A 15,912-nucleotide genomic window follows, 5' to 3' on the forward strand; every position below is an offset into this window, starting at 1 on the left:
TGAAACGAGCAAATCTGGCTGCTCTTCAGTGGGGTCAATTCTAAGCGTCCAGTGGCACGCCATATTCAGACCATTTCTGCCGCTTATCGATGCCGACGGTATAGCCAGCAAGCAAGCCAGGCGAGCTGACGATTGCTGGGAAACTGTATATAGGCCTAGCTCACTGGCCGTCGGATCCGAGGCCGACGGCCCTTGCAACCCATCCACAGCTGGTAATAAAGCCTCTATATTCATCAGCACAATCAATGTCTGCACATTTATGTTGCTCCTGAGTGACAATACAATTAGTTTTCCAGATGCCGTTGGTAGCGATGAGAAAACGCGCTAGCCAGGCGACCCGCTTCGCAGAGACGATTGCAGTAGCGGCTGCGCTGACCACTTGCGAGTCAAAATCACACAAACGATTTACTATATTGCGCAATGTTTTGTAACGTGCACACTTTCGACGTCACTGTATGGGTTATTACAAATGTTAGCCGAATTTTGTGCCGCCGTCAGCGGCGAAATCTGGTCAGAGTCACGACCAGGGAGAAAAAAACAAAGAGAGACACCGGGACGGTCAGAGCGGCGAGAAACTTGCTCACAGGGCCCGCCCCGACGGCAGCGCGAACTTGTGACGTAGCATTTTCTCGGTTTACATTCCTTTCTTGATGTTGATGTCGCGAGGTGCTGTGTTTTGCGGTTGGCTTAAATTGGTGGTTGGCTTTAAAATTGCTTTTAAATATGTTCTGAGCTGTATTTGCCATTGATATTTTGCAGACAATGTGTGTGCGCCCGCATAAATCGGTCTCTCACATTAACTCGACTTTGAAATTTTGAGTCAGTACTCCTTTAATGACTTCACATAAATGCGTGTTCTGACTTCTATGGCTTGAAGTCCTTATCACCATAAATGCATTTGTGGATGTACTGCTTTCAAATGTGGGAGATTTCTCTTGTTAAATTTAGTATTTAATGACAGTATGTGTGTATTTGATGCAACAATATTTCAAAATAATCATTTCCGGCAGTGCCGTGACATTCAGTATATCGAGATTTTACTGTAGTATAAATTTTAAATTGAAGCCGTGCAGTCAAAGCAACAAAGCCACCGTGTATGACATGCTGGTATGGGAGAAATGGCCCATAAAGCGTAAGAAAATGTCTGCACTGCATAACAGGGAATTAACACGGCGAAACTGTGTGCGCAGGCTTTGCAGCAACTCGGCTTTTTCGTAGATCCTGTGACCGGCAAACATTTTTGGGTTACTGTACACTTGCCTTCATTACTTTGATGGTCTTCATCATGCTCAGATGGCGCCAGTGACGGTTGGGCCATTAAACAGTGATGCCTACTCCTCATGCTTTTGTCTCAGGTGAAAGTGGGCAATTGGAAATAATCGATGGACATTGCAGTTTGTCTCAGGTTCGGACATTGCTGAATTGCTTCTTCGGGGCCACAACATCTTGGAGCCATCAGCGTCTACGTCAGTGCTTGCGGGCCGACCAGGAGGGGAGGGAGGTGAAGTGACCTCGCCCGAGGGTGCTGATGATGGCAGCAGCCCATCGCCTGATGAGGGAATTGTGGTGTCTGATCGTGCCCAACTTGGGACCACGAGCTCAAGTCACACGCTAGCGAAATTCCGCGAGTTCCTCCTTTTTGGGCATAAAAAGGTGAGATTCCTCAATGCAATATCTGTGTGTTTGTGTGCAGCGCAGGATTCCTGCATGGTGCAGAGACATGTGGATGACACATTTTTACCCATTCTCTGAGTGATCTGCTGTCTTCAGATAATGCAGTATCTTCGGTTGCAATTTTTCCAGCAACTAAGCCATCTCTTGGAATAGAAGATAGATTTTGAAGACCATGGTTTTTGACTTGAGCTTGGGGTAATATTTGCTATTGATGTTTCTTTAAAGGAGTACTGACATGATATCTTCGACTCCTCGTTTTTTGAAGGTAAATGAAGGTTCTATACCCTGGAAAAAACACTGACAAGCCTTAGGATGCCGTAAATAATTGGACGTTATAGCTTTTCCACAACCAGTTGATTTCATTTTTACTGCCATGATGCAGAAGATGGTCCCGTGAGAGTGAGACATTACGACATTTCGCCACTCGCTCCGGCTTCCGCAGTCTTCTATGCTGCTACTCGTTGTGAGGGCCAATTTTGGACATGGATTGCTTTTATCGCCTGTCAGCAACTAAAGAAAACACAGTAGTACCTCATCCTTGTGTTTAAAAAAAAAAGAAATGTGAGCAAAAAAGCACAATCTGAAGTCACCAAAATATTTTGTAGATACAACTGTACCGTATTTATTCGCGTATAACCCGCACCAAAATGTGAAAAAACGCGGTTAAAAAGTGGGGGTGCGGGTTATCTGCGAATTTTTTCCTTGGGAGGGGGGGGGGGGGGGGGGTCGGCTTCACCGCAATGTGCGGCGGCCTCCCCGTGTAGTCCGCCATCCCCATCGTCATCGACGCTTGTCAAGCCGATGAAGGGCCAACGAAAGGCCAGCATTGTTGAGCCTCGCGTTAGGCGCTGTTTAGTGTACTTACCCCAGTTTGCACTGTTTGCCTGCTTTGTTTTGGCATCATGAGTGCGACTCGACGGCAGTGTTTCACAGCGAAAGAGAAGCTAAAGATTATAGCCGCTGCCGAAGAAATCGGCAACAGAGCTGCTGCAAGACAGCATGACGTCGACGAGTCGTGCATTCGCGACTGGAGGAAGAAAAAAGAGAGTCTCGAAGCAACGAACCGGGACAGGCGAGCGTTTCGGGGTCCGAAGACTGGCGCGTAGCCCCACCTCGAGACACAGCTTGCGAAGTTCATTGAGGAGCAGAGAAGTCGTGGCCACGTTGTTTCGACTGAGATGGCGCAAATGGAAGCCCTGAAGTTGGCCCGGGAATTGAACATTCCACGTGAGTTTCGTGCAAGCCGTGGATGGCTTCAGCGCTTCATGCGAAGACATGGATTTTCTATGCGGCGGCGAACAACCATGTGCCAGCGGCTTCCTGAAGCCTACGAGGAAAAGTTGTTGAACTTTCAACGATATGTGATCGCACTTCGGAAGGAGCACAGCTATTTGCTGTCTCAGGTGGGAAATGCTGACCAAACACCTGTGTACTTTGAGATGCCGATGGACACGACCATTGAAAAAAAGGGCTCCAAATCAGTCAGCGTGCTGACCGGCGGAAATGCCAAGCTGCGCTGCACAGTCATGCTATGCGCTTTGGCTGACGGCACGAAACTGCGCCCGTATGTCATTTTCAAACGCAAGACGCTACCTAGCATTCCACTGCCCCCAGGAATCGTTGTGCGTGCGGAAGAAAATTCGTGGATGAACAGTGGCCTAGTCGGTGACTGGCTTCGAGTAATCTGGGAGCGAAGACCAGGTGCCTTGCTGGCACGCCGGTCGATGCTCGTACTAGATTCCTTCAGAGGCCACTGCACTGATGCGGTGAAGGCTCGCCTTGCCGAGACCAGCACCGACCTCGTCATAATACCTGGCGGCATGACGTCCATGCTACAGCCACTCGACGTGTGCCTGAACAAGCCGTTCAAGGCACACGTGAAGCGGCTGTATGCCCAGTGGATGGCCGACGGCATTTACGCCCTCACACCGACGGGACGCGTGCGAAGGCCTGATATTCCATTGCTGTGCCAGTGGATCGTGGATGCGTGGAAAGCGATACCGGCCGATTTGGTGCGCAAAAGCTTTAAAAAATGTGCGATCAGTAATAGTTTGGATGGTTCCGAGGACGACTACGTCTTTGAGAGTGGCGATGAAGCCTCGGATGGCAGTAGTGAGAGCGGCGACGATTAAGAATCGGATAACCAGTGACGTGGTGGCGGTCGTTTGAATAAATGTTCTGAAAACGAAATAATCACCGAGTGTGAGTTGCATCTTTCAGTTGCATCTTTCTAGCGCTCATTTTTTTTTTCAGGTAAACGTGCGGGTTATACGCGAGTTTTTTTTTTTTTTTTTCCGCCGAGTTCAAAGTTAGGGGTGCGGGTTATACGCAGGGGCGGGTTATACGCGGGTAAATACGGTATTTGGCATCTACATAATGCGAGGCGTTTCACAACTCGTAGCACCACAATACGCTGATGTGTGCCAAGCATCGTGACGTTCAAGTGGCCCGAGACATGTATTGTCATTGTCAATGCGTCGGCAAGGTTTTGTTCTCGCTCCTCGAATTTGACCCAAGTCAGCAGCTTCTTCGGGCGGGGCAGGCACAGTGCTTGCCTTCGTCGCATGTGGCGGTCTAGTAATGAGTGACAACCAGTGGCGCAAGCAGATTGGACAGTGTCCCACCTGTTTGCATCGACAGTCGCTATAAGTTTCATTGCGAATCAATTGGGTGATGCATGCATCTGCTGCCATAGCCAACACAGCGACATGAACTACCTGGCATTTTAGCGTTACCTCCTTTCCAACCTGCACGTTTCTTTTTGTCCTTCCGGTGGCCTCTAAAGTGTTCCTCCCACTTGGTGCACCACCTGCTCTCAATATGGACATGGTCTGTTTTGTGGGAATCGCCATTTTGCAGGCCTTTCCACCCATGTGGATATCAACCTCATACACTTCAGACTATGTAATCACGTATGATAGCCTCCGCTGACGCCAAATCATGGCCGAGGAAGGCCACGAGCAAAATTTGCACACGGCTGCAGCAGGAAAGGACGGAACGGGGAGCATAAATTACGGTGCATGTAAACAGGGAGTCTATGTCGCTGTGCGGACTGCAGGAGCAGATGCTTACCTTGAGAGGGTGTTGGCCAATGCAACTGACCAGGCCGCCACATCCGAGAAATGTAACACGGCAACCATGACCAAGTGGTACAGTATTGAAATAAGGCTATGCAATCAAATCACTTCAGCATACCTCTAACATAACACATTGGCACTATACGCTGGCTATGATCCACATGACAACATTGAGCATACATGCACATGGGTTGCTTATGGCACATTCAACCGTCCGACTGCAGGCATAGTGGTTGCCTTCATTGCACATGGTGGTCTGGTAACAAAAAACAACCAGCAGCGCAAGCAGATTGGACAGTGTGTCCCACGTGTTTGCACCGACAGTCACCGTTGAAGATGAGCAACTTGCATTGCGAAGCAATCGAGTGACGCAAGCATCTGCTGCCGCAGCCAACCCAGCGACATGGAGTGCCCGGCATTTTAGCGTTACCACCTTTCCAACCTGCATGTTTCTTTTTGTTCTTTCGCATGCCACTAATGTGTAACTCACACTTGGTGCCCCACATTCTCTAAATATGGGCATGGTCGGTTTTGTGGACATCACCATTTTGCAGCCACTTTTGCATGCCTTTCCACACATGTGGATATCAACTTCATACACTTCGGACCATGTAATCACGTATGATAGTCTCCATTGACGCCAAATCGTGGCCGAGGAAGGCCACAAGCAAAATTTGCACACGGCAGCAGCAGGAAAGGACGGAATGGGGAGCACCAGTCACGGTGTGTGTAAATTCGGAGTCTATGTCGCTGTGCAGACAGCAGGAGCAGGTGCTTGCGTCGAGAGACTGTTTCCCAATGCAACTGACCAGGCTCCCACGTGCGAGAAACGTAACACGGTGATGAGTATCAAGTCGGACAGCAGCGAAACAAGCTTTCGCAATACGTAGATCGCTTCAATGTAGCTTGCGCAAAAACACAGGCTGTCGAGCAAGAATAGCAATTCTGAACGAGACTAGGAATTAAATATGGGAATGAGAAAGCTTGCATTCAAGAAAGAAGCCATTCTACCTTGCAAGCACTGAAAGCCAAAAACATTAAGAATTAAAGTTTAATGCTACATAGCACACAGTGCAAATGTTAATGCAAGACACACGCCAATGCCGCATCAACTATTTCAGGAGAGGAATTGCACATAGCAACGTACACTAGAAAATACTGCTACACATATGTTATGCTACTAGACTGACTGGTATTAAGTATGAGCAGAGAATTGGTTGACCTTTAATTTTTGGATGAGGAAGAGGAAGGATCTTTAACAAGAATGTGGAATGAAAAAGCTTACATTCATTGAAAAAAAATTATACTTGGCACAAATGGTATTCACAAGGCCATGAAGCTCATTAAGGAAGGGCAAGCTGACGGAACTCTTTTGGCCAGCGTCGTCTGTGCTTGTTCAGTGGTTACAGGTACATCCGAAGACACAGAATTTTTGTTGTTGGGGTACCTGGATGACTCGGCCAATATCCGTGCTTGGTGAATGATGGGGAAGGCTCTTTTCACTCTTGACACAGTCATCTGTAGACTTGATATCTCGTCCAAATACTTCTGGAACGACTTCTTTGTTCGTGGTGTAAAGCCTTGCGAATTCGGCTCCAGCCCCATCCTGTTGGTGTCGATGGGGGTTCCCATGATGACCAAGATGTGCTTGGCACAGACTCTGTTGGGGCAGAACAGTGACACATGAGGTACAGCAAAGATTATCCAAAGTCATGTAGTGTTTTCTTTTATGTTCGAACCAATTATGCTGAACTGTAAATACGAACAAACGTTCATATCATCTGCTACAAACAAATTACATGTATCTCAAGACTAGCAAGCCGATACATCATATATCAAGCATATTTATATATTTCTGAACCAGGTGTTGTTTACCTTGTAGTAGCAGCCAAAGTCCACACGATGACCTTGTTGTAGCAGGCAGTAACTTCTCTTTAGTGCGTGGAGTGCTTTATACTGGTGCCGTCCTCATTACTGCATGTCTGGAACAGAAATTTTGGCTGCATCAGAAATGGAATAAGCACAATTTTACAATATGAAATGCGAAAAGGTGTGACATATACATTGTAATGGTTTGTGACTACAGAACACATGCAAATGTACACTGTTTGTTCTGGGGTGCTTAGCAGCATGGTAAATAAATATTGCTACTCTCCATAAAATTGATGTCTGCCTAACTACAATGCATGTCAACAGCTTGAGTATTATTAAGATCACAAATAAGAGCATTTGTGCACTCATTTATACACTAGAAGAGATCACACTGCTGGTTTCACAAGCAAATGCATGAAAGACATGAAGCTATTAGAAATGATGCATTCTTTTTCTGCATGAACGTGATGCACCGCTTCACTACTGCAAAAATAAATGTTCTGAGGTAAACCAAACTGAACAGAAAGAACATTTGGAACCAACAGGTACGAAATATGGGGTAATTATCATGCGTGAAATTGTTTGATACAATAAATTCACTACTTCAGCTTCAGTTTATCAAAGGTTTATTCGGTTCTGTGGACGAAAGAACTTGCAGGCCGACTCGAAAAAATATAATTGATAAGGCTACTCTGTCACCCATGGCTACGGCTACAACAAGATAAAAAATGTGACGTAGGTTCCGATATCGCTTTCTCTTTCGTGAATTCACAACTAAAAGTTTATTTTGGAAACAGTAACGGAGGGTCCTGATTGCCCATATATAATACAGCATCTAGTTCGTTAACTTGGCTCCGCCTGTAAGCTAACGAGAGCAATATGACATAAGGATTCAGGCAGCGATATTAAACGACTCACCGGTACTGCTGTCCTTAGTCGCAGAATACGTTTCCCGTTTCAATGCAGATGCATAGCTCACGACCGAAACGTAGCTTTCGGGCTTACACGTCCGCTTGCAAACACATCACTTCACCACAAGTTAAATAATGGGAGACATCGAAGCACAATAAACTAGCTTTAGCAAAAAGAAGCAACCAGTCTAAGTGTACGAACAAATGAATCCGTGCCGCTATGCACTCGAAAATACCAGTAAAAATTTTAAATCCAGGCCAGAGGTCACGTGGAAGATAGATGATGCTGAACGCTATTTGCGTTTGTAATGACAAAAAACACTAAACTTACTAATGAAAAGTACAGTATCTAAGTAGCAATGATAATTTTATGGCCTATTTTATGTAATAAACAAGCTTCGGTAACTGTAGGAGGAAGTTTGTAAGAAAAAATTTCGCTTATTACGGCGCCCCTAGCGGGAGATATTGAAACTAACTCGGGCATCCCTTGAGTGCTTCAACTATGCTTGTTTGATTAGCAGCGGCGCACGGTCGATTTTTTCGCCCTCTGTGGCCATTTCTTGAACTTGAGAGTGTGCGGAGCCTGGGAGAAAGTGATTGTGGAGAAGAAAAGGCACTATTTCAGCGCAGCGGGCGTCGCGGCCGGCTGCTGGGGGGGGGGGAAGAGATACGCTTCCCCAGCATGACTAGAGGTGACACCACTCAGAAGAGAGGGAGAAAGTGATTGTGGAGAAGAAAAGGCTCTATTTCAGCACAGCGAGCGTCGCGGGCGGCTGCGTGTGAGGGAAAGAGCAAAGAGACCCGCAGCACTTTTCTGTCGTCTGCCATTCCATCCCGCACTTCGCGAGGGTCATTGTATAACGGGGGTCAGGCGTGAAATTGCGTCCGATAACCGGGGTTTTTAATGCATTGCCTCTATGGGGACTTCGCCGGGACTGCGCTAATCCGTTGTAAAACCCGGGTCGTCGCAAAACCGGGGGATGTATAACCGAGGTTCCACTGTACATGTAAAAGCAGAATTTGTTTTTCTCGGCAACCACTGCACCAAATGTGACAAAGCTTGTTGCATTTAAAAGAAAAGCTTAAAGCCTAGTGACTGTTGGTTTCGAATTTTTTATTTACATCGTCAATTTTTTATTAAAAATTGACAAAAATTGAAAATTTTCAGGAAACGATACTATCAAGTTTACAACTCTGTAAGTCAGCAGTTAAAAATGATATCACAATTCTGTGAATTGCATCTGATAGTACATCTAAAGTGGACAAAATGGATATGTTACGCATGAATCTTAAACAAATTTAGCAATATGAAAATGTGCATAACGTAACGAATTCACGTAACCTCTAAATTGGCATATCGGTTTTGTCTGCTTTGAATGATCTAATGGATGCTGTTTACAGAACTGCGATATATGTTCTTGATGCAGAGTTATTAATTTGTAAACTTCATGCTTCTATTTTTTTCTAACTGTCGAAATTTTGAAAATCTTTTAAAAAGTATTCAGGCCCTAAATTGATATTCCGCTTCCAACAGTCACTAGAATTCAGCTTTCTCTCTCAAATGCAACAAATTTCATTAAAATCGATCCAGGGGTTACCTCAGAAAAACGTTTTTGCGTTTTATATGTATTTGAATAGGCCACGTCGGAGTTGGGCCCGATCTAAAGCTTCCTCTTAACGGGGTTCCACTGTGATATTTATGATACTAATGGATATATCACTCATATGTTTGATGTTTATTGATATTTTATGCTTTTCATGTAGTACTTCATTGTTTCGCACTGCACTAATTTTATTCATATAACTTGTTATTTTTCCTTCTTTTTGCTGTACACATTTATTGTTCTGATTTATTAAAGAGCGTCATTGCAATGTTGCTCCGTGGAACCTTTTCTGAATGTTCAACCTGTGTCTGTTCTTCATTATGCAAGCTTATATGCAAAAAACCTCAAATACTACAAGCTAAGTTAACTGCATGCCGCCTTGAGATACTGGCACCTAAAGTCTCTGCAGGAAACCTTTCTTGTGTGCAACAAGATAGGACTTGTAGCCCAAACAGTAAGAAGCTTGTAGTACAGGCACATAGGATGTATAGCTTGATCACTGCAAGCAGTACAACCTTATATATTTCAAGTTTTCCAGCCCACTGCGGTGGTTCAGTGGCCATGGCATTGCACTGCGGAGCACAAGGTTGTGGGTTAGACTCCCAGCAGCGGCAGCTCCATTTTCATGGGGTTGAAATTCGAAAAACACCCATGTACTTGGATTTAGGTCCACGTTAAAGGAGCCCAGGTGGTCAAAATTAATCCAGAGCCCTTCACTGCGGCATCTCTCAAAGCCGAAGTCTTGCTTTGGAATGTTAAACACTATGAATCGATCATACAATGAACCAAAGTTTCTGATTACTCCAATATTATTGTGTTACATTGTAGTGCTCTTTGTCTGTAGCTACACTGAGGCCGGAGCATTGTATTTAAAAAAAATGGCATTGTTTTCCCCTCTGCCTCTGAAAAGGATGCACTGGAATGGGCAGTGAAGTGTGGCCTATGGGGCCACGCCCTGTCGCTTGCTTCGAAGATGGATGCTAGGACGTATGCAAGCATCATGACTCGTTTCACCAATGCCCTGGCCATCAACGACCCGCTGCAGACCCTGTATCAGCATCTGTCTGGCCGGCAGCCTGCTGCCGTCACTGTGAGTAACAAGCACTCGCTAGGCTAGAGTGGGAAAAAGAGGCATGTGGGCTCAACAAAGGCGTACACTTCAAGCGTGAACCTCCTACTTTATATTGCTGTATCAAAGCATGTGTTGTTGGGATTGCTGCAAATATGGAGAGAGTGGGTGCATACACAGTTGGCTGCAAAAGTTTGCGGGACGCGGAATTTGCGAAGAAGCTGAATTCCCACAATGGCTGGTCACATAGCCTTGGATTCAAAGTTTCAGTGTGTAGTAGTAGCTTTTGCAACCTACACAGTGATCCTGTAAATTAGAAGCGCCATGGCTTAACAGAGCAGAGATTCACACTTGCCGTGGAACCTCTATCTTTGAAACTTTTGTGAACGACTGTGCATGCCTGTGGCTGTTCAAGTGTGTATTGGGGCAGTAATTGTGCGGCCTTCTTTAGAATCTTCTTATCTAGGCATGTAGGAATAGGTGAATAGTCTTGTTTATTACTGCCAGGCTTTCTGGGGGCCTTTGCATGTTCAATGCCAGGTTTCCTTTTCTTTCTCTTTTTCTTCCAGCTGATGACTCGCATTTTATGCTAGTGGTGTATTAATACATTAGGACCTAGTTAATACCATGTATTCTTGTGTAACGGCCACACGCCTAAATTTGGGTGTAAATATTTCATAAAAATAATGTTTGGCCGCGCCCCATTTTTCTAATGCACGCACTTTGTCAACCACAGCTCCACGGCGATATCTCCAAACAGTGTAGATGGGATTACAGATGCGTTTCAGTCTCCTCTTCAGTTGTAATTGCAGTTGATCTTTTTCCAGTGAGCGCATTGACTTAAACATTGGCATCATCACGAAATTAGTTTCCCTGTGCGCCGCAGTTCATGCTGTCAGACTTTTCGCCTGTGTCGTCTTTCGTAGACTGCTTGCTGCATACCACTGTGTGTGAGCACCACATAGCGGGGAGCTCGTGCTTCATCTGTATGTTCTCACTTCCGCGCCGCCTGAAAACTATGTAGTTCGATGGCAACATTCAGTTTACATTTGTGGGGTCTCAGGTGGGCTCTTGGAACAAAGGAACGACAACAAAGTAGTGGAAACAAACCAAAGGGGCATTTATTGCACCTTCTACACAATAATCCAGTTAGCCAAATTACAACCAATGGAACATGTCTACGGGCTCTGACGAATCGAGGAAGCCCGACTCACCGCGCAAGGATATTGAGCTAATATGTTCACCTCTGCCAAAAGACCAACACCTAAGTCATTTGCGAGTGCATTCATGTGAGTGGAGGCGCGTTCGAACGGCCGTGTTCCTCCATCCCGGTGTCCCGTGAAGCGTGCTGACGTGCTTCGGACAGCCATGCATAATACCATCTCCAAGCCAATGATAAGGAAGCAAATTTCTTTTGCGCCGATGTATGCACATCATGAGGTGGCGCTCGTTACGGAACACTTGCGCCATCTCTCGTACTACTGCACAATTACAGTGACTTCTGATGCGTTAAGTGCTATGTGGGAAAGTCAGATTCCAGACAACATCAGGGGGCACAAGAGCGTCGAGTGTTCCCGCATGATCTGTGCAAAAAGTAAAACCAAGGGAGTTTTTTTTTTTCACTGTGCAACCTTATGGGCAGCGGAACGTGACGTCGAAGCCGGTGTCCAAGGTCTGCTTCACCTTTGAATAGAGTGATATCAGCACAGTCCCTCGAGGCTTCTCGCAGGGCATATCGATCTCCTCTTTGGTTGTTTCTGCAGTTGTTGACTAAGGACCAGTGAAATTTGTATCCTGGCACCACATAACTTGTCCTGTAGAGCTGTGCGCATATATTTGTGCAACGTATGCATACCACTTCAGCCATTGCTCAAGGGCTGCACACTTGGTAATTACTGTGAAATCGTGCAGTTAATTTTCGTTGCTAATGTTCCAGCTGGAAGTTGTATAAATGCTATTGACTCTAACACTAAGTTCACATTTTGTGTGAAAACTGGTAGTTCTTTAATTCTGCAACCTTACACGCGTTGCAACGTCAAAGCCAGCATCTGAGGATCGCTTATTTTTGTAATAGTATGCTTGTGATGAACCAGATTCCAGCTGCTACATCTTTGTGGCTGCCTGCGAGTGGTAACAAATTGGGCAGTAAATAAAGCTAAAATAAAGGCTTCCGAAGGTTGTTGCACACGGCGACAAGCGAGTCAGTTTTTCAAAGCAGATACAAATTTGTTTACTTTTTACTGTGTATGGGGCACGTCTAAGAAATACAGGCGCAATTGTAGGAAAAAAGACTGCTGCCCTTGCACAAGAATGTATAGGGTATGTACCTGCATAAAATGAAGAGCCGTCCAATTCAACTCTTTTTGGATACATTTGAATTTCTTCGTTGGACAGATTGCACAGACCACAGTGGATGTTGTTTTTGTTCAGAAGATGCTCCTAGGGGTAGATAGTTCTACTTACCAAATTCGACTCCTGAGTGCTTGTATTTTCAAGTTCAGGGCTCTCGTATTTTTTCTTATAATGTGTGTACTCTTCATTTGCATAATGTCTTCGGTGATTGTGTGCCCTAAGTGAAGTAAGTGTATCCATGCATACGTGCAGTGCATAGCGGACGAAAAGTGGGGTGACTGGCGGCCCCATTTAGCCATGATCCTGTCCAACCCATCGTCACGCCCAGAAGTGGATGCTCGGAGCATCACCACCTTAGGTGATGTGCTTGGTGAGTGTCGCAAAGTCTAGAAGTGCAAATTTGTGACTTCCATCTTTTGCATAACTCTGAGCATGTGTAACTATGATATTTTGTGACTTTGAAAAAAACCTTGTATTAGGTAAGTAGGCTACAGCATAGACTGCGTGTAGCATAGGTTGCCGCATATTTTTGTGTATTTTTGCTTTCATCCTGCCTATTTTGTTTCTTATACATATTTGATTTGCACTCTTGTATGCAACTTGATTAGGTCAAGAATTTATTTTTGTCTTGAAAGGAATCTGCAATTGCGAGAGAAAAGATGCATAATATTGCAAGTACAATATACTTAATATGTCTGAGTATGCAGCACTAATGTGCCGTATTTACTTGCATAATGATCGCACTCGCGTAACGATCGCACCTCAGAATTTTGTCGTTAAAATTCGATTTTTTTTCCTTTCCCGTGTAATGATCGCACCCTGAACTTGCCGCAGCGGCATGTCGCGTGCCAAGTCTAGCTGATGATGATCGCGCTTACCATCTGTCGAATGCTTCGAATGCTACACTAACGACTCTTCGAGACATACCAAGCGGTCTGCACGCCCTAAAAATTCTTAAGCAGGTGCTCCATTTCAATCCTTTCATCACTTTTCGCACTTCCATGAAAAAAAGAAAGCTACAACCAAACTTGCCTTGGCTTTATTATTTGTAGGCTTTATCATGGTTGTGGTCAACAACAACAAAAAAGCTGCCTTTCGATTCTTCTCGTCTGCACTCGTGGGTACGGAACAAATCGTGAACGGCAACGATAATAGCCACGTTTACACTGATACGTCAGAAGTGTACCCTATTCATACGCCGACGCTTGTAACACAGCTAAGATATTCACCCACCGAAACGTGCTGTATTAAGATAGTAGTGATGACAAATGCTGCAGTTTCTGCAGCAAAACCGCCATGTGTTTCTATGTCACTGGAACCTAAGCACACCCACCTCTATTTTTGTCCCCTCAAAGTGGACATGGCTTTGTTAATGTCGCAGACTTCCCTATATTAATGATATTATTCATTACTGATACGGAAAAAAACTGTTTCAATGTGCGTAATGTACTCACGAGAAGAAAAAAACATTTCGTTCGGCGCGTTCGGCTTGCTCCATTTGCCGCCATTTTTGTTTTGGTGTCTCGCACTGTTACAGCGGAAGCTGCCTGTTTGTTGACCTGTTGTCATCCCGCAGCAAGCGCGGGATGAAAAAAAAAGAAATTTCTTTTCGCGGGAAATTTAACCCGCATATTGATAACACCCCTGAATTTGCGTCAATTTTTTTTGACAACAAAGTGCTATCATTACGTGAGTAAGTACGGTATATACTGGTGGTGCCATCACCACACTGAGGAAGTTGCATGTTTGATTCACTCCTTGATTCCCACTTGTTGTGGAACGTGTAGTGCACTTCCTGAATAGTGCATTTATGAATGAATTAATTAACGGTGCCTGTCCTTATCTTCCTCTGAATGCAGCGAGTCGTGGTTGCCTCTCAGCAGCGCACTTCTGCTACCTGATGGCCCAGGTGGAGTTTGGCACATACGCCTGCAAGTCAAGCAAAATGGTGCTGCTTGGATCCAGCCACCACACGTGAGTAAATTTTTTTCTTTACTGCCATTACAAAACTTTCCCAGGCTCAGTGCAAGTTCCATATGACTTATAAACCAAAGTGCCATATTTAATCGTTTGCAGGGTGTATTTATTTTTGTCTTTCCAGGAAAAAGAAGAAATGGCTGTAATTGCTGTTTGTTTTAAGTACGAATCTGAGGCTGTGGCTAGCATAGCCTCAGATTCATGATGGCATTAAGGGAGCTTGATAAGCTCCCAAGAAAGCTTGTTAGACTGTACCAATTGCATCATCACGATGCAGAAATTTTGTTCTCTTTGTGCGGTGCAATGGTTAAAAAGGTAATGTGCGATTGTGTTTGCACAAAACTGTGACTATTGAGAAAAGAACTGTGCCATTATATTTTACAGCCATTTTAACTGCCGCCTAATTACTATCACACAGCCACAAGGAAGGTGTTGTAATCATTGGAATGATGCATCAGCATGCCAAGCACATTGCACACCAGCATTCATCTCGCGCTAGTTGTAATCATAGAAGTGATTCCATGGCCTCCAGGCTCGCACTGGGTAACGCCCGATTGTGGAGGCCATGGTGTTCCAACTTTTGCTATGTAAAATCGATGCCCTCCTGCTATTGTGCACCGCAGTATTATGCCATGTGAGAGTGAAACGAGTCATTCAGAGTTGTGAAAATTCGAGTTGAGAGTAACAGTCATCTTGCTTGTATTTCGCATTTTCTGCAACCGATAACTTCGGTTTGTGTGCATTGTCATAATTCCTTTTTCTCTTAGCTCTTTGACAGGCTAACAAAAAGTCTAGGGCTAAAGTAGTGGCCTTAAAAAAGTGTTGCAGGGCCTCTTCAAGTCTGACCCATGCAGAACGCTTTCTGCGAGGAAAAACTATGGACTGTGCAACTCACATTTATCTCTGCATAATATATCAAATCATTTATGCAGGCTGATATTCAGTGTCCCTGCACTTCACTTGTCGATCACGCTTAATCCAGCCTTGCTCTGCTATCGACTATCCTTCCTGTTAGCTTAATGGTGGAGAAAATGCACTGACAAGGCTTCAACGTTTGCTCCCCAAACTAGGACAAAGCTTTCTTCAACTGAGGCCTCAACTGAAACTGTGACAAAACGGGCGAAAGCGAGCCTCCCGCCCCCTCAGTGTCGATCATCGCGATATTTTAACCCTATTAGGGTCGATTTATTATTGCAGATTTAAATTCGTCAGAGGAACCTGTCTCGAAAAAAATTTACTGTCATTTTTCTAGATTGACCGTAAAGTGAGAAAAAATATTTTGCGTTGGTGTATATGTACTGTTTATTCATAAATGGTAATAATTAACAACATTAATTCCATACAGACAGGTGTGCCACAAGGTTAGGTATTAGGTC

The 15,912-nt window shown here is 44.9% G+C and overlaps 1 protein-coding gene across 4 annotated transcripts in view; it reads left to right on the forward strand.

The window, feature by feature from the left end:
* LOC126516508 (uncharacterized) overlaps positions 1-15,912 on the forward strand; it is a 222,000-nt gene that overhangs the window by 104,978 nt on the left and 101,110 nt on the right. For all 4 annotated transcript variants that reach the window (XM_055063962.2, XM_055063965.2, XM_055063963.2 and 1 more), the window contains exons 21-24: positions 1,396-1,653; positions 10,049-10,228; positions 12,812-12,929; positions 14,419-14,533. In XM_055063962.2, coding sequence (XP_054919937.1) covers positions 1,396-1,653; positions 10,049-10,228; positions 12,812-12,929; positions 14,419-14,533 — 671 coding nt within the window. The remainder of the gene's footprint in view (positions 1-1,395; positions 1,654-10,048; positions 10,229-12,811; positions 12,930-14,418; positions 14,534-15,912) is intronic.

This window comes from Dermacentor andersoni, chromosome 1 (assembly GCF_023375885.2).
Source record: "Dermacentor andersoni chromosome 1, qqDerAnde1_hic_scaffold, whole genome shotgun sequence".
NCBI lineage: Eukaryota > Metazoa > Arthropoda > Arachnida > Ixodida > Ixodidae > Dermacentor > Dermacentor andersoni.